This window comes from Rattus norvegicus, chromosome 3, assembly GCF_036323735.1.
Source record: "Rattus norvegicus strain BN/NHsdMcwi chromosome 3, GRCr8, whole genome shotgun sequence".
Lineage (NCBI taxonomy): Eukaryota > Metazoa > Chordata > Mammalia > Rodentia > Muridae > Rattus > Rattus norvegicus.
In genome coordinates, this window is record NC_086021.1 from 120,052,125 (window position 1) to 120,070,675 (window position 18,551).

At 40.8% G+C, this 18,551-nt stretch overlaps 1 protein-coding gene across 14 annotated transcripts in view; it reads right to left on the reverse strand.

Annotated features, from left to right (window-relative positions):
• Ryr3 (ryanodine receptor 3) overlaps positions 1-18,551 on the reverse strand; it is a 547,337-nt gene that overhangs the window by 165,996 nt on the left and 362,790 nt on the right. For all 14 annotated transcript variants that reach the window (XR_010064867.1, XR_010064868.1, XM_063284953.1 and 11 more), the window contains one exon: positions 72-345. Coding sequence is in view for 12 of the 14 variants with exons in the window: in XM_063284953.1 (XP_063141023.1) it covers positions 72-345 (274 nt within the window). In the remaining 2 variants the exon portion in view is untranslated. The remainder of the gene's footprint in view (positions 1-71; positions 346-18,551) is intronic.

The following is an 18,551-nucleotide window of genomic DNA, read 5'->3' on the forward strand; positions in this document are numbered from 1 at the left end:
GGACAAGATGTACCACCACAAGGAGGGAAGAGAATTCTATCCAGAGAACAGCACTTGGTGAGAGAGCCTACCCTAGCCCGTTGATCATGAGGAGCTCCTCTTCTCTCCCCATCCTGACACTAAGCAGGGACCGAATCTGGCCCAGGGCAGCCAGCAGGTTGATGGTGTCGTTCACAGAGGCCTGGCTGATGGTGTAGGTCTTCCGCAGAGCCTGTAGCAACTCCCCGATGCTGTCATACTGTCTCCGGAGGAGGTTGAACATCATCCTCACCAGCTCTGCATCCTGGATTTGGTTCTCCTGGGCCCAACGGATCATTGTCTGTGAGACTAGTTCCTTCAGTGTTGCTGGAAGGAGAATAGGAGAGACCACTAACCATTGATGCCCAGGGTAGAGAAAGTTAGGAAGTGCAGACACTTTCTTCAACTAACAGACATATCAACAGCTAGTTCAGGTTAATTTTTTTCTTATTTTAAGGTTGAGTCACAGCTTGTGTATCAGTAGATTATATTGTTAAGACATGAACATGCCACCTATACCATAGTAAAAATATCACATTTACACTAAAAAATGCTATTCTCACTTGATTAATGTTTAGATCCATACTAAAAATCAAATAATGAACAAGACTCAGTCCTTGCCTTTAAGGAGTGCATAAGCCAGTTCTTTACATTTTTATTTTGTGGTAAAATTTATCATTATTGTATAATACAATGCAATGAATGCTACAACAGAGGCATTTGCAAGTGCCGTGAGACAGTGCAGAGTGACTGTTCTGGGTGGGCAAAGGTATGAACGTAGAACATTGCCCTGTCTTCTTTAGAATAAAGCAAATGACATATTGGTGTTTATTGTCATAGCTACTGTCTCTAAGTATATTGGAGGCATCCTTTAGCAGACACTAACTAGGCTAACAAGTCAAGAATGAAAGCTAATTTAGATGCTGAGGACATGACATATATTTGGAGAAGCATGGAACTGGACCAAGAGGACATTGTCAGGTTTGAAGGCTTGGAGGCTGCAGAGCTGACATGGAAATAGCTTCTCTGTACTGAATCCTTTGCAGGAACCAGCTGGTGCTGTAGCATGAATTACCTTCACAGATGCGGAGGCTGACACTACTATCATACGCAGTTCCACAAGCACAAGAGAAATCGGCTAACGTGAGACCAGCTAAGGACCTCGCAGTGGACAGACCACATGGCCCTGATGACTGATGATTGTCTTTGTTTTGGGAATATATTAAGAGGAGAAAGGCTGATCTGAGAGGTGAAAGGAAAGCACGTTCGAACAGCTGGTTAGGGGATTCTCACCCCTGCCATCACATGTGCAGTTCCAGAAGGTTCCACAACACGAGGCAGAGAAAACCATAATAATGTTCAAATCTCACACTGCCACCAAGGTCCTGGGAGGTCTGGATGGTACCAGATCCTTCATTCAGGCCAGATGATAAAACTAGAGCTAAGGGGACAACGCAGGTTATGGAATCCACCTGAGAAATGATTAGAGTTGCACTCAGATGGCTGCTTTCTGTAGTCTGTGTGATTTGCAATAGTTAACTTTTCTACTCCACATCACTATACATAGCAAATGTCTGCTCCACATACACACTTGGCTCTACCACAGGCTATAAAAATAGTCACCAAAGCTCCAAATGATGTAGATGTAAAGGATTAATTTAGCTTCCTGCTGTGACTGTCAGCCCTGTAGGTGTTTCAGGTTCAGAGAGGAGACACACTGAAACAACTCAAAAAAAAAAGATACACAGTCTAGAGAGAAGAACAGTTAAAGGATCTTGCTGACCACGCACCTGAGGATCAGGGAACACCACAGAGGAGGTGAAAGATTGCAAGAACCAGAAGTTCAGGATGCCTGTTGCCAAATAGTGTCCTCTAGGCACACTTGGGGAAATACAGTCATGAAATTTCAATGGTATGGTTGCTTGTATAAGACCAGCATAATCACAATGACAGGTGGTATGCCAATGTGGACAAGGGGAATTCCACATTGTCCCACCCCTAGATGAAAAGCTTTAGGTAGTCAGTGCCTGCAGAGAGAAACCCCAAGTGATCATGTTCATGTACAGATGAGCAACATGTAAACAACATATAAACAACAATAAATGGACTCAGTAGGATGTGTGTGTGTGTGTGTGTGTGTGTGTGTGTGTGTGTGTGTGTGTGAGAAATAATAATAATTAGAGACCATGAATTTTGGAGAGAGGGGCGAGGAAGAGTTTGAGGAGGGAGTAAGTGATATAAATAAGTATTCAGGTATGAGGTTATCAAAAACTTAGTTAGTAGGGACTTATGACTAATACCTATTAACATCTGCACCTTCTGTGGGGGACAATTTGTTAATGGGCTGTCTTGGGCTTTTTGCAACAAACTATTTTCCTGTTGAGTCATTGGCCAAAGAGGTCCCGTAGGCCTCATCTCCCCCCAACATCACAGACAATTACCAAGGCTGTTATTTACTCTCCATAATCCAATGGGAAGACCCTATTGGTGAAGACACAATGTATTTATGTCATCAAAAATGGAGAAATCAAACTGGAGCCTAAGTAGAATTGTCACTCCTTCTGACTAGCATTCATGGCACTGGAAGGTACTTTGCACACTACCAGAGGACAAAAGTAACCAATAGTATCACTCAGATATAAACTCTGAGACTTGCCTGCAAGGTATCCTGGGGCAGGCACAAATGTTATATGAGTAGTCAGCCATTTTTTTTAAGTGGATTTAAGGTACACTCTATGGGAGGAAACTCACACCCGACACTGCTGAAGGGGCCAAGAACCCAAGGCTAGATAGGTCATGAGCCAAGAGGAAAACCTAAACTCTCATTCTGCTAAAGAAACATAGCAATGAAATGACATTTTTCTATACCCATAGGTCAGTGCCTTGCTTAACCCTCATCAGAGATCTTCTTCTTGCATCTGCTGGTAATTAACAGAGAGATCTACACGTAAAAATGAATGGAGTGTTAGAAAGTTTGAAACGCTCAGCATTAAATGGAATGTTTTTGTTTGTTTGTTTTGTTTTTTATCAACTCCCTCCACCCACGGCTTAGAAATCTATATGGAAAAGGAGGCAGAAAAGTTATGAGTCAGAGATGATAGGTGACCCAAAATAGCATCTTTCAGGCTGATGCACAAACAAACTCATAGAGACATAACAACACTCATAAGACCTCCACAGGTTCAAACCAGGTCAAACCCCAGCATCGGGAAGGGGATGTAGACACAAAGTCCTACCCATAAACAAGAAACTTTTTGCAATTAATACCTGCTGGGAAAGGGAAAACTAGTTTTCTCCAATGAAGTGCCACTGGAAATATCAACCACATCCCAGGGCAGTCCTGATTCTCAGAGTAGTTGGGTCAATACAACCATTTTGTGTGTGTGGTTTTTGCTTTTGTTGTTATTGTTGTTGTAGGTTTTTTTTTTGTCTTACTGATTTTCTTTTCCTTCTTTCCATTGTTTATCTCTTTTGGTTTTCATTTTTTGTCTTTTGTTGTTTTCTTTTGTTTGAGAGATAAAAAGTATATGAGGTTGGGTAGGTAGGGGAATGAGAAAGATCTAGAAGGAGTTAAGGGAGAGAAAAGAATTTGACAAAAATATACTGCACAATTTTTTTAGAAATTAAAATGAAAAAGAAACTGTTTTTCCAGGTACAGCTGTTCCCATTTCTTCTAGTTAAGATAGTAAAAACAAAAGGAATATAAAAAAATACAGAAATTCTTGCATCTGATACAAGTTCTGTAAATATCACTTCCTTTAAAGCACACACTATGGTGTGAATGAACTTATTTCTTGTTATAAGTGGCCAGATCCCAGAAAATTGGACATTGAACTGCCTGAGGATCCAGCTATACCTCTCTTGGGCATATACCCAAAAGATGCCCCAACATATAAAAAAGACACGTGCTCCACTATGTTCATCGCAGCCTTATTTATAATAGCCAGAAGCTGGAAAGAACCCAGATGCCCTTCAACAGAGGAATGGATACAGAAAATGTGGTACATCTACACAATGGAATATTACTCAGCTATCAAAAACAATGACTTTATGAAATTCGTAGGCAAATGGTTGGAACTGGAAAATATCCTGAGTGAGGTAACCCAATCACAGAAAAACACATGGTATGCACTCATTGATAAGTGGCTATTAGCCCAAATGCTTGAATTACCCTAGATGCCTAGAACAAATGAAACCCAAGACGGATGATCAAAATGTGAATGTTTTACGCCTTCTTTAAAAGGGGAACAAGAATACCCTTGGCAGGGAATAGAGAGGCAAAGATTAAAACAGACACAGAAGGAACACCCATTCAGAGCCTGCCCCACATGTGGCCCATACATATACAGCCATTCAATTAGACAAGATGGATGAAGCAAAGAAGTGCAGACCGACAGGAGCCGGATGTAGATCGCTCCTGAGAGACACAGCCAGAATACAGCAAACACAGAGGCGAATGCCAGCAGCAAACCACTGAACTGAGAATAGGACCCCCGTTGAAGGAATCAGAGAAAGAACTGGAAGAGCTTGAAGGGGCTCGAGACCCCCATATGTACAACAATGCCAAGCAACCAGAGCTTCCAGGGACTAAGCCACTACCTAAAGACTATACATGGACTGACCCTGGACTCTGACCTCATAGGTAGCAATGAATATCCTAGTAAGAGCACCAGTGGAAGGGGAAGCCCTGGGTCCTGCTAAGACTGAACCCCCAGTGAACTAGATTGTTGGGGGGAGGGCGGCAATGGGGGGAGGATGGGGAGGGGAACACCCACTAGGAAGGGGAGGGGGGAGGGGGATGTTTGCCCAGAAACCGGGAAAGGGAATAACACTCGAAATGTATATAAGAAATACTCAAGTTAATAAAAAAAAATAAGTGGCCAGATCCTCCTCTGAAATAATGCACATCATCAAAGTTCTTGGCATACAGGAGAAGCAACGAGCAAGAAGAGTCACTCATTAGCTAAAAGTCACTTCTTGTGCAATAGGAAGTTTGCAGAGTCATGAAACCAAATAATTGGTAGAATTTCCTCAACCTGGCTTCATGTCTTTGGGTTGTTGGTCAGTAAGTCCAAGAGACTCCCTAATCTACACAGGCTATTGCAGTTGCCCTTGGTTACCTCTCAGAAGTTGAAGACAGACCCTATTGGTGAGGATACCACACACTTTGGACATGAAACTTGGGGGAATGAAGCTCAAGCTGACCTGGAAGCCTCTTCCCTGGAGACTAGTTCTTATAGTACTAGACAGTGCTATGCAAGCTGTCAAGGGAGAAAAGCAATCAATAGTCTTACTCCGCTGTAAAGCCTGTGATCCACAACAATGGCCAGCATGAAGAGATATTCCACAGGGTGTAGTAATGGCACTTATACTTTAGGGTTAGCCAATGGCCAGGCAATTGGAGTTAAGATCCACTTAAGTCTTGGCAGTATAAACAATTATTCATGCTAGTCACGGACCCTAGAGGAAAACCCACTACTGCAACTTTCCTAAACAGTATAATTTCCATATACATTCTAAATATTTATCTTTATTTTTACAGATAAATGTTGTTCTTATCCTTCATCAAAAGAAGATGGGGACTTATAGCATAATGTGACTATCACAGAAGTCCACCACTGGTCAAAATGCATAGAACACTGACTGTGGAGTGCCCAGCCCTACCTGATACATCTAGAAAACAAACTCTATACCTAAGCCCCAGAAAACAGTACAGAAGAGGGAGCAGAAAGCTTGGAAGAGCCAAAAGACAATGATATCTTCTGTAAATAATGTCATTCCTATATGACAGGAAAGCTGCACCTATGAACTCTTAACAATATGGTTGCCTAAACCTGAATGATGACAACACCAGTTGACATGCTAACATGGACAGGGGCATGGAGCTCTACTACTACATGAAATACTATAATTAAGGGTTATTATAATTAAGGTATAATTAAGGTAATTAAGGGTTACAGGGAGAGGAGAGAGAGTTTCCCTAGGGACAAGCCCTCTGATAGAATCTCTAGTCCCAAGTAGTCATCCCTAGACATACTGTATATGATAAACACCAAATGGATTCAGCAAGTTGTAGTCATATAAACATATGTATGTATAAGTAAATGACGACGACGACGACGACGACGACGACGACGACGACGATGATGATAAAGAAATCATGAATATGAGAGGGAGAGCGACCCAAGAGAAATTAGAGATAAAGGGAGAGGTAAAAAGGTTGTAAATATAGTACTTACACACATAATTCTCAAAAAACAATTAAAAATATATATGAAGAAATTTATATTTCTACAATGTGTTAGGGTCTCTGTATATCTTTATATGTGAAAATTAGAATAATCAGTACAAAGCAATGCCTGTAACATACTGACAAACATTAATGATTAATACTATAAATAATGGTAATTGTGAAAGTTTAATCAGCAGATTAGGGAACTCAAAATTATTTAGGCAATTGGGAAGGGCATAATGATTCAAAGATATTATTTGATATTTTAATTGTATTGATATTGGCACTAATAGTGGAGAAAAAAATGATAGGCAAAAACTGCTGGGGCCTTAGAACAAAAAGTCAGTATGACTTATTGTCTCTTTCCTGGGAAAATATCTTGAATAAAGAAGAATCTATCATTAAAACTTTCAAGATGATATCATTTAACCCTATAAACACAATGGTGAGAAGCACAAAGTTGCACATCAGCACTTAGTGTTTTTTTTTTTCCCCCTTGAGGATAAACATTTATGTGTAATTGAGTTGCCAGCTAAACTAGCCTCTTGTCTAATGGAATGCCATTTTAAATGACAAGAAAAACAGCCTGTGACTAACTGGTCTTGGATAATTGATTTTTTTCCAAAAAGAAAAAATAAAATTTTCAATGTAAATGATAGTATTTATTGCCAATAAAGAAATTTGAATTTCAAGTGAAAACCAGAATTCTGGCAAACATTATCTGCCACTGTGAGCTTTGACAGCTTCTCAACACTTAAAGATCCCCTGATTAAATTATTGATATTAGCAAATGTGATTTGAAAATATTTATAATGAACTGTGTCAACAGTTGGTAACTCTGCATTATTCAAGAAAATAATGATTTCCATAGAGCAATGCACACAGCTACAAAAAATGTACTAGTGCCAACCAACAAGCAAACTATCCCCATGGACTTCTGTTTCAGCTTAGAATTTTGTAGGTTGTGTTTTGATTTTATTTACCCTCCTCTTGTAACTCTTCCTCAACCCATTTCCCCATCCTCCCTTCCCAACTTTGTATTCCCTCTCTTTTAAAATGCCCACTGAATCCAATTTAGGCTGCCAATATAGTGTTGGGTGTGTGGGCTTCCACTGGATAGTGGTCAGCTACAAGTGGCTATCCTCTTAAAGAAAATTGACCCTCTTTGGGAGATGTCAATTATGTATTAAAATATAAAGCTAATTTGTTTAAAATTGCATATACTAACTAATTTTTGAGATTTATTCATTTATTAGAAAAGACCCTCCATAACTGCACCAATAATCTACAGAATTGTAAGTCCTTTCCCAACTATACTTTTATTTCAGGCTATTTTCCCTATTATTTTGTCAAATGCAAGAATACAACTGTCTTTCAGATAATAAATTTATAAAAAGATAAAAGCATATAGTTCTTTTCAAAAGAAAAATTAGTTTTTATGCAAATATATTGCTAAGTGTATAGCTATACATTTTAATTATTTTTAGATGAAATTAGCAACATTATAAAATGTTGCAGTTTTAATTTCTAAGTAAATACTGATGTGTAAATGGCCTAGATTAGAGCTCTAAGACCTATGCAATATTTGGAAATATAAATAATATCCAAGAACAAGAAACTTTGACACTCATTGGTGGATGGACTGTACCTCTTACAAAGCAAAGGCTGTTGTCTCTTGAAAGCAAAGCTCTCTCTCCAGCTTTGGTGAACCCCACTCCATCAGACTGTGTGATTCTGATTAGTGAGCCAAGACTTCCATCTAGAAAGCTACAGTTTAAGGATATTTCTTTGCTTGTCTCTGAGTGGATTAAGAGTGCATGAGAGCAAGACTCCTCACATTGAGAAATAGAGTGAGGATTAAAGAATCATTATTTTGAGAATTGAATCCTGGAGGTTAAGGGCTCTGACCATTATTCACCGGGCACTAAAGTGCTCCCTGTAAGCTTGAAGGGCTCTGAAAGTTTCCCATTTAATTTGAGCTAAATTTGAGCTTAAGACCAGTCATCTTCAGAGAAGGGAGGGGTTGGGTCTGTGTTATTCAGTGGTTATATGGCCTTCTTTGGTTGACTCTGTAGCCAACATGGGGCACATGAAGAACTGGCAGTCTCTAGACCTTAATTCTTCAACCTCCACATCAGCTTATCTTCATCAATGCAAATGGTCTCAATAGTAATGGAAGCCATGGTTGTGAGGTGCAGGAGTTCTACTGTAGCACCAGTGAGCTCCCAGATATATATCATGGACATGTTTCTGCTTGTCACTGACTGAAAACCAAGTGATCTCCTGTTATGTCACTTCTAAAGCAGCTTCTGAATCAAATGCTATTTTATGGGTTTTTTCTAGGTGCCCAAGACTGTGTTAGGTGCCTCTATAAAACCATTTCAGAACACCATTACTGTGCACAGGTCCCTAGCCGGGGAACTAAAAAAAAAAATGTATGTAAGTTATTTGGTCGTGTTGTCGAATTGGCTTCTAAATATTTGTGTTAATACTCATAAACTGCTCAGAGAAGCTTCCTTTTGCAGTGGGCAGCAGTTAATGCAGAGCTGTTCAAAGTGATAAAGGGCGAAGTGTGAAGAAGAGACTAAGTGCTCAGCCCTAAGTGGGATATTTGTATTAACTACCTTGCCCTCTACCGTGACTCAGGAAATGAAATGGAAGAGGGGTTATAAAGAATGAACAAGCGAGAGGATGGGAAGGGGGTAAGAATGCTCTCTTCAGGACATGCCCTGGCTGTCACCTTCACGAATTCGCACAGCTGTGGTTATTTGTGCTAGATTAAATTGCCAAGCCCCAGTTCTGGCATAGACAGGAGAGGTGTGCTCCAAGTCCTGTCTTTTAATGAGGACCCATTTGCCAGTTGATTGCTACAGGAGGATGGAGAATTTTTTTTTAAAATGTTCCTAATGGTAATTCTCCTGTGCTCCAGTGGGTGGCCCCATGTCCACGCATATACAGACAGTGCTAATTAGACTTATCAAAATCAGTAACACAAACAGCAAACAAACAAATCTGAAAAGAAAGGAAAAAGAGGAGGGGACACAGAGAGAGGTCTCAGTGGTTTAGAGCACTTGCTGCTCTTGCACAGGATCTGAGCTCAGGTCCTAGTACTCATGTTGGGTGACTCAGAACCACTCCAGTTTTAGGGGTATCTGATATGGCTGGCCTCTGTGAACACTCTCACTCAGGTGCATATGCCCACCAAAAGACACTCACATACACAAAATTTTAAATAAATTAAATCTTTAGAAACAAAGATAGGAAGCTAGTAGGGGGTATGCTATGGAGATACGTGGAGAGAGTTGGAAGAGGGAGGTAGGGTGGGTATGATTATATTTCATGTGCATGAAACTGTCAAGAATTAAAATATATGTAAAATAAAATGAAAATAAAGGTGGTTCAGACTTATAGATTTCTATTCATATCAGTAGGAGCTGTCAAGTGTCCCCAAACTGTCAAAAAAAAAAAAAAGGAACAAAGTGAATTGTGCACTATGATTTCCCTGATGAGATTATTATTAACATTCTAATGCATTTGATTTTTGAAAATAGTGTAATTACATATAGGCAACTTCCTCAAATATACTGATATGCCACATTTAAAATGATTATTCAAGCTCACTCAGAATAGCAGTATGTTGAATGCACTGTATTTGCTAGAAAGACTTGATTTCTAGGGAACACCTTAGAAGACAATAGTTATTTCACTCCCTGACTTTTGTACTAGTCATATATTCTGCAAACAGCATGTCTTCCTATCAGAACTTGATTTAGTATACCCATTTGGGAGTGTTTGATTCAGTTGTTTACTGTCCACCACCAGTTACTTTATAACCTGCTTTTTTGATTTCAGAACTCTAAGCTGTCCACTTGTGACCCTTACAGGAAAGAAAAAGCAGGTATCTACCATTGTTTCAAGACCTCTCCTTTAAGTAGTCAAATGACCAGCTTCTAATGCCAACTACCACAAAAAAAAAAAAAAAAGAAAAAAAGGGTCATGGTGCAGGTTTCCATCTTAAAACTGCAGGAGTCTAGAACTTTCAAATACTTCTCTGGATATATTTTTTTCTTTTCTCTCCAAATTTAGATCACAAGCCAAATGGTCATCACTTGATGAACTTCATGCTTCTCATCAAAGGGTACATGATGGCCACTGGCAAAGCAAATCCCACACCTGTACTGTTAAAATTTCTGAGAGTACCCTTAAATCTGGGTCAGATTGGAACAAACGAATTCCAATTACATTGAAGAGAAGGAATAAACGAAACCACAGTGTACTGAAGTTAAACTCAGCAAACGATTTAAAATGTTCACAGTACAATGGAATAGAAAATTATGTGCATTTAAACAACGTGTACCTATTTTAAAATTCCAAGTGATTGAAAGTCAGCCTGTGGTATACTATAGATGGTCAGAGGCATGAATAGGAATGGATAATTTCTAAGTGTAGGCTACTGTTTGAAGTCTAAGAGGGCAAAGAGAGAGGATGGATCTGGTTGGCTGGGGAAGTAGGGAGGAATTCAGAGGAGCTGGGAAAGGGGAAACCATAACCAAATATATTGTATAAAAATTATTTTCAATTAAGAAAAAAGAATAGATAGGAGTTGATGGTCTACAGTTACAGCATTCGCCAACAGCCTCTGTTAGACCCCCAGCTTAAGGGGCTGTGGTGGGGATGGTGGTTGCGATTGTGTTTTTGACCTCTGCCTTGTGTTTTTCTCTTGTTCCTAGATTGAACAATGGATCCCCATCCTCTAACAGATCTCCATATCCCAGTCTGCAGAAGTTGTGTTGCCTCACAGGGCAAAAGGGATTCTGTAGATCATATTAACTGAAAGATTCTGAGTCAGAGGGATTACTGTGGACGACTTGGGGGTTGATTTCATCCCAAGAGTCTTTGAGAGAAGAGGCAAGAGAGTCAGCAAAGAACGACTGGGGTCCTAGTGGAGCCCAAAGAAGGCAGTGTCCTCTAAAAGAGGGAAGGACAAGAACCAATCCTTCTAGGAGTACAGTCCAGCACAAGTCACTGTAGCCTCTGAAACTGTAAGGTAATAAGTTTGTGCTATCTGGGGTGTTAGGTTTATGGTAACTTGCTACACAAGTGATTAGGAAGCTTGCATACTGTGATTCTAGGTCTTGAGTAGAGGATTTTTTTAAAACTCCTTTTTGAGACTATCACTCTATCAGGTTGTTGACAAAGCCTGAGGTCTCCATCCAATTGGTCCAGAGCTTAAAGCCAAGTTAGACTTAACATTAAGCACAAAGAACAGCTATGGACTGATGGACAGCACATAGAGATCATATACAGTGTTTGCTATCTTTTTCATGAAGCCTGCTTTACCTCTATCTCTGAAAATCAAATCCTATTACAACCTACATCTTACCGAGACCCCCCACAGAGAAAGTGGTGATGCTGCAGGTGATAGACACCATATACACCACCATGCAGGACTCACCTTGCTCTTCTGTCTTGACAGTATGTAACTCCCTGTTTGTGCAGGGTCCCTCTCTACTCTGTGGTTAATATTTTTCAAGGATCCAACTTTATTTCAAACATGGGTTCTACCAACTTGAGTCACCCAGAATCTATTTTCTAGGTCAAATTGGCTGGTGCATCATGAATTGGCTTATGACCAATTTTATAGTCAAGCAAAGGTGGTCTTGAAGGCCCTTAGAACAGCAGGAGAAGCTATCTTGCTCATCCTTTTGACACAGTAAGGAATGGATTTAAGGCCCATTAAGACTGTAGCTGGCATCCCACTGCTAGTCTGAAAACAAAGCTGGAACAAGTGGATTGTGGGAAGAGTGAGCACAGCTACTTGCTCAGTCCATCCCAGCAGATGACCCCATCTCTAACTCTATAGAAATGCCCATCGGGGTGGCCCCTGTCTGCCTCTTCTCCCACAACTGGATTTTCTGTTTCTTGTTTGCTAAAAGCATTGACATGATAAACATGGAAAGTAAGTTTGTATGATCTATGCTTTTTACACTCAGAGCTAAGGTGGATGCAGACTTCAACCTTCAGAATATTAAAGTCAGCACTGTTTTACCAAATCCTTCTTTGTTACTTTCCCATTACATACCAAAAACCCCCCAAACCAACCAACCAACCAATCAACCAAAGAAACAAACAAAATCAAAATACAAACACAGAGGATAAGATCTTACCTAACATCATAGATGGTAAATGGTGATGCCCCAGGCTGCTGAAATCTATTCCTTGTACTTTATCATCTCGGGTTACTTACCTTCATAACACTCAGAAAAATAGATATTTTATTAGTACCTTAAACTTACATTATGCGTACTGTCTAGACACTTTCTTAATAAGTCATGAAACAGATTCAGATGTAAAATCCTGAAACCCATAAAGCTTTAGTTCTTTTCCTGACACTCTTGGTCAGATTACTTTCTTAGAGCCTCATTTTCTTTACCAATAAAATAAAATCACCCTATAAAATCCCTCTCGAAGGAGGCAGTACAGTAATAAAAGCACTGGGCAGGGACAGCTGTGTGTCCTCAGACGAGTCATCCACCTCTCTGTGTCTCTGTCTGCATCTGAAAGTATATGTCTATGAGACATTCTGTGCTCTTGAAAGAGTGGCAATAATTTATTCAAGCAGCAAATGAAAGCCTGTAGCTTCAGTAGGCTAAATGGGTAAGCAGCAAGTTTTTACTACCACGTTTAGGGTCCAATTTCAATGTTATTCAGTTTGCTTTTCCTATGAGTAAAACCTGAGATTGAAGAAATAAAACAAAATCTCAAAACTCCAGCCGTTCCTGATGGCAGTAAGTGGCCATTATCAAAGCGTCAGTGCACACCATTAATCACCTAGATGGGGGAGGTGAGCTCTGGGAAGTGTGTGGCCTTTGTGATGACTGTCCTGACTGCTGGTGGAGAGGAAATGGTCTGTCAGAGGTCACATGACATGGTCACTCATTCTCCAATCAGCTACCAAGGTATACTTGGGAAGAGATTCCTCTCCTATGTGCCAAATGGCCAAGTGTACTGCTTAGCAATGGAAAAAGCCAGGGAATGTTAAATCCACGGATGTCAAGGACTCAACTTTAGACAAATTAATCAGGCCAATTTCTCTGTGCTTCTCCAGTGCTTCTCTGGCCCAAGATCTACAGTTGGGACCCATTTACTTTATTTAACAAGAACACAGGTGTTGGGGGTTATCACTGGGAATGGCACTTCAAGGTGGTCTGAAATGAAAACAAAAGCCTGTAAGGCACTGGAACAGTGTTCTTGGGTAACTACTGTCTTTAATGTATGTTACTGGATCACAAAGAACATCCACTGGTGCTGTGAGGCTGTCGGAGGGCCCAGAGCACCAGCACATGCCCCAGCTCTCCGTGTGCTTTGGGGAAGTACATGTTGTTGTCTGTTCTGGCTTTCCTAGCCTAGGACTAGGGCAAGACTTTCAGCTCCTTGTCAGTTCTCACACTTCTTGTTGCAATGATTATAGCCGCAGGTTAGCTAGCATTTCCTGCATGTCCAGGAATGTATTACGTCCTACACCTGAATTGCATTCAACTGTCATCAACATCACCTAAGAACAGAAAGGACAGATGTGGCTGTGACCAAATTTCCCCACCATCATGGCCTTTACAGCTTAATCCTCACTTTACATTTTGTTTCAGTAAAGAACATGTCAATTTCTTGAACAGAAGTGGGTTCTTGTAAAGAGTAGGTCTGTTAACGCACCCAAGGGAGTGAGAGCTAAGTATGAGAAGTGGAGGTTTTAGCATGGGATGTGGACTATTTACAACAGACTACGGACCCTACAGCTGAGTCAACCAGCCTGGCTACCTTGGAGCCTAGCTTTCAGGGCAGACAGTGAGCAGTCATCTGGCTGCTGTACCTATCTGCTAAACCTGTCTCTAAATTTCCCTTCCTCTGTTATTGTGCATCTATGTGTGCCTGTGTGCATGCATGAGTTTGTGTATGGGGGTACATGTATATGTACAGGAGTGTGTGCATATGTGTAATCATATCTGTGGAGACCAGAAGTCAACCCTGGGTCTTGTTTACCTAGTTTCTTGAGACGGGCTCTTTATTGCCTGGTAGCTAATCAAGTAGGCTGAGGATGTCTGGACAGGTAAAGCAGCCTGTCTCTACCTTACCAGGGATGAGATTATAAGCACACATCACCACACCAGCATTTTCTCAAGGGTTCTAGGGATCAAGTTCAAGTCTTTGGCTCCTACATGGCTTTTCTACCTTGGCCAGAGCCTTATACATATATGGGTAGAAAGAAGAATGCAAACCCCCACCCTTCTTTCCTCACCACCTGGACACATTTTTAGTGTCAGAGGCAGCAATACTACACAAGCCACCAGTGAAACTGCACTCCAGCGTTCTAGCCGCATTCTGCTCTATGGATCCCTGGGGTCTCATCCATCATAAGGAGATAATTAGCCTGTTGTTTTTGAGATCAGTCATCCAGCCTCATAATCACTTTCTCAAAATGTACAGGCAATTGCATGACTGATGATGATATGTTAGAGAAAAGAGCACAGAAGGGACAGGGAGTGCTCGCTGATCTGACTGGGGGAGGGGACATGAATGAGAATGCCCCTCCCTCACCTAAGAGGCTCAGGTATTTGAATGTTTGTCCTTAGTTGGTGGAACTGTCTTGGGAAGGATTAAGTGTGGGAGGAAAGTATGCCACTGGGAGTGGGATTTGGGCTTTCAAAAGCCCATGCCAGACCTAGTCTAGCTCTCTCTGTCTCTGTGCAGATGGGGACATAAGCTTTTTGCTGCTGCTCCAGTGCCACGTCTGCATGACTGCTACCACACTACTGTCATGAAGGCAATGGACTCACCTTGTGAAACTAAGCCAGTCCCTGGGTTAAATGCTTCCTTTTATAAGTTGCTTTGATCATCACAGAAAACGGAATAGTGGGGGTTGGGGATTTAGCTCAGTGGTAGAGTGCTTGCCTAGGAAGCACAAGGCCCTGGGTTCGGTCCCCAGCTCCGAAAAAAAGAACCAAAAGAAAAGAAAACGGAATAGTGACTAAATGGAGAAGCTCCTAAAATGAAGATGTAGAACTATGAACAGGTGATGGGAGCCTACCATCTTTACTCAGGTCTTTAAACAGGAAGCAGGAGGTCACTGAACTTGGTTGCTTATTGGGAAGAAAAAGTCAAGAACAGTGACATATAAAGTATCTAGGATAGTGCTGTGCACAAAGCGCTCAATATATGTAAGAGTTTCTTCTCCAGTTTTAAACACAGATCACCAAAATAGAGGCCCACCATTGCTTACCTGAGCCCCAGAGGACCTGGTTTGTATCTGTGGCTATACTGCACAGAAAGGGAACAACATAGTTGATTCTGACCCTGGATCTTTCTCAGAGCTGTGCTTCTCTTTTGCCATCACCTTTCCCTTTAATAGACTATTGGGATTACTCTGGTTCTACTAGTCCCTATATCCTGATTGAAGCTTAGCTGACCAACATCTTTAATCCCATCTGTAACCAGCATTCTCCTTCACATTCGACATCATATTTGTACATCCCATATTTGTACATGACCTGTCGATATCATCTGAGGCATCATACTGTCTGCCACAGTCCTTATTCAAGTTATATCACCCAGAGCATTTCTGTCTTCTTGGTCCCAATGTCTCCCTGCAGCGGGAATAAGTGAAATCCTTGAAAGGTTATATTTCATAAACATATTTTACTGGTACCTCAAACAGTGCCTGAAATATGAGAGGTAATCACCAAATATTTGAAATTAAACACTATGCCAGATACACTTTGTATAGACTAAATAATTTTACAGGTGAAACGTGATGTACCATAGAGCCACCCCCATTTGTGTGGTGATCTCACTTGGTATTCATTTGTACCAGAGCCCAGGGCTCACTCCGGTTATAAAGAATACCTTCTCTGCCCAGGAGTAATCATAAATAAGCTGTGGCACTCAACTGGAGAGAATTTTTGTTTAGAGCTGTTATACCATTCAGTGACAAGGCAAATGCTTCCCCAAGTAGCAGCTTTGGGGCTTGATGGATTTGTAGTCATCTCTAGGGACTCCTCTGGTTTGAGCTTTATCAGAGGAAAGCAAGTAAGTCCCAGGGACAAGAATGCCAGCTTAGCTCCCTGAGAGCGGGTAAGCATTTGTGCAACGCAGCATAGGCTGAGAACAGAAGGCATTGCACCTCTTTTAGACAGACTCACTCCTACATCTAGTTCTACTGCTGAATTATAGTGGGTCAGCACAAGGTCTCTCATGTCAGCAGGGGGCCCTGTCTCTTTTGGTTGCATTGCTTGAGAGACTAAATATCCTTTGGGGCATTTCTTTTTACAGAGACTATGAGGAAAATAATCTCCCATGGAGAAGGCATAGGTACATCACATTTCATCTGTAAAATCTGATAGCTGATTTTCGTTTTCTTAACTTTAGCATTCAACAGAAACAGCTGCTTGATCTCTTCTGGAGAAATAACTCAGTTGCTGCAGCTACACAGTTATATTTAAAGAAATTCTGTTTTAATGGCAGCTTGCAGTCCAGTCTTAGCATGCAAAGGCTCTCTTATGAATGTGCTAGACAGAGACATAAAAATATGACCTAGTATGATGGGCTAGTGCTAGAGCATTTCATTATCATATAGCTCTTTGATAATACTCTAACGGTTTCATTGATGCCATGGCTTGCAGTTAATTTACGAAAATCTCTTTAACACAGAGCTACTTAACAGCACTCAAATGAATTGCAGAACAGTGTTGTTCTGTCTTTCTTGAGACCATCTGATCCTCACCAACTGCTCATAAAAGTAAATCTCTGGGAGGGCTTACCACCACCTAACCTGATGGCTTTCAGTCCAAATCTTTGCCATCATTGACTTTTAAGTGCTAAAATTCAGCATGCTGTTAGGCTCTGACTTTCATTGCAAATGACCACTCACATAGGTTATAAATCTGCTCCAATATAGGAAACAGCATGATACTATAGGAAGTGAAGATACTTAGACTTGAAGTGAAGTCATAGCTTCACTTGAATTAGTTATCTCAGATTTGAGTTAATCAGTGGCCAGGAAAAATTTCTGGATCCAAGATGGAAAGGAGAATCATTGAACTGGTATCTCTTGATTTTTTTTTTGAGTCCTATTTCCCTCAATTGAATAATGAAGAAAAGAAGAAAGCTAACATCATTAGTAACTAGTATATGTGGAGGTGTTTGGTAAATTCACTATACTCCCCTAAATTCTTATTTTGTCAAGATAAATCACATAAGTAACGACATAGACAAGTTATCACTCATTTACGGCATTTTCACCATTTTTATAATTGGAGGTGGTGGAGGAATTTAATCCAGCAATATGTTTGTTCTGCAAGGGATGGCATCTAAAGACCTTCCATGTCTATGTGATCTGTCTAGAAACAGCCGTGTTTGACAGTGATGTGTAACTGAGGGGCAGACAAAGTGATGAATCAGAGAGAAAATTGACAAATGAGTCACGGATAGTTATATGCCCAACTCTCACCAGAACAATGCAGGAGGGAGGGCAGTTCAGTGTGTGCAGTTCAGTGTGTGCAGTTCAGTGGAGTTCACACAATGCAGTGGAGTGCAGTCAAGTTCATCAGCTGAGTTGGGAGTCAGTGTAGTGGAGTTGAGCTCATTTCTAAGTTTGTATAGAAGCAGTTGAACCCAGAAAATAATAAAGAGCCAGAAAATTAGAACAAATTTCCAGAATTTGTTTGAGGCCGAGATGAGGAATTCAGTGAGAGGCCCAGAGGAGCCAGATTGAATCAATAAGCTTAGAGAGGAGTTTGAGCAAGAACCCTTGAGTTGATCCAGCCAGCCAGAGATCAGAAAGAACTAAAACTAGGAAGGGGTGAGTTTATTTAGCAGTAAGCCTCTGAAATGACAACTACATCTGAGGAATGAGAGCTACTTTTATATCTAGTGCCCAATGTGATTGGAGAAGGAGAAAGCCCACCAATGATTTGGAAAGCAGAGGACATTTGATAGAAATGTTGCAGAGGAGACATCTGACCAAAAGCCATCAAGAAGAAATTCACCTGGGATAGTCTTCACAGGAAGCATCAGTTCTTGGAGTTCTGCTGGATGCCCAGAGAGATTTGGGAGACTCTGAAGTCGTAGGAGCCTCAAGCCCAGAGCAAGGAATGACACAGGAATCTCCGAGACAGCGAATCGCAGTAAGACATCCCAAAAGACAAGTTTAATTATATAGGCAGACTTTTTTCTGCATTTGAAATTGGGAAACTCCATTTCACATCCCTTTTTTTTTTTTGGTTCTTTTTTTCGGAGTTGGGGACCGAAC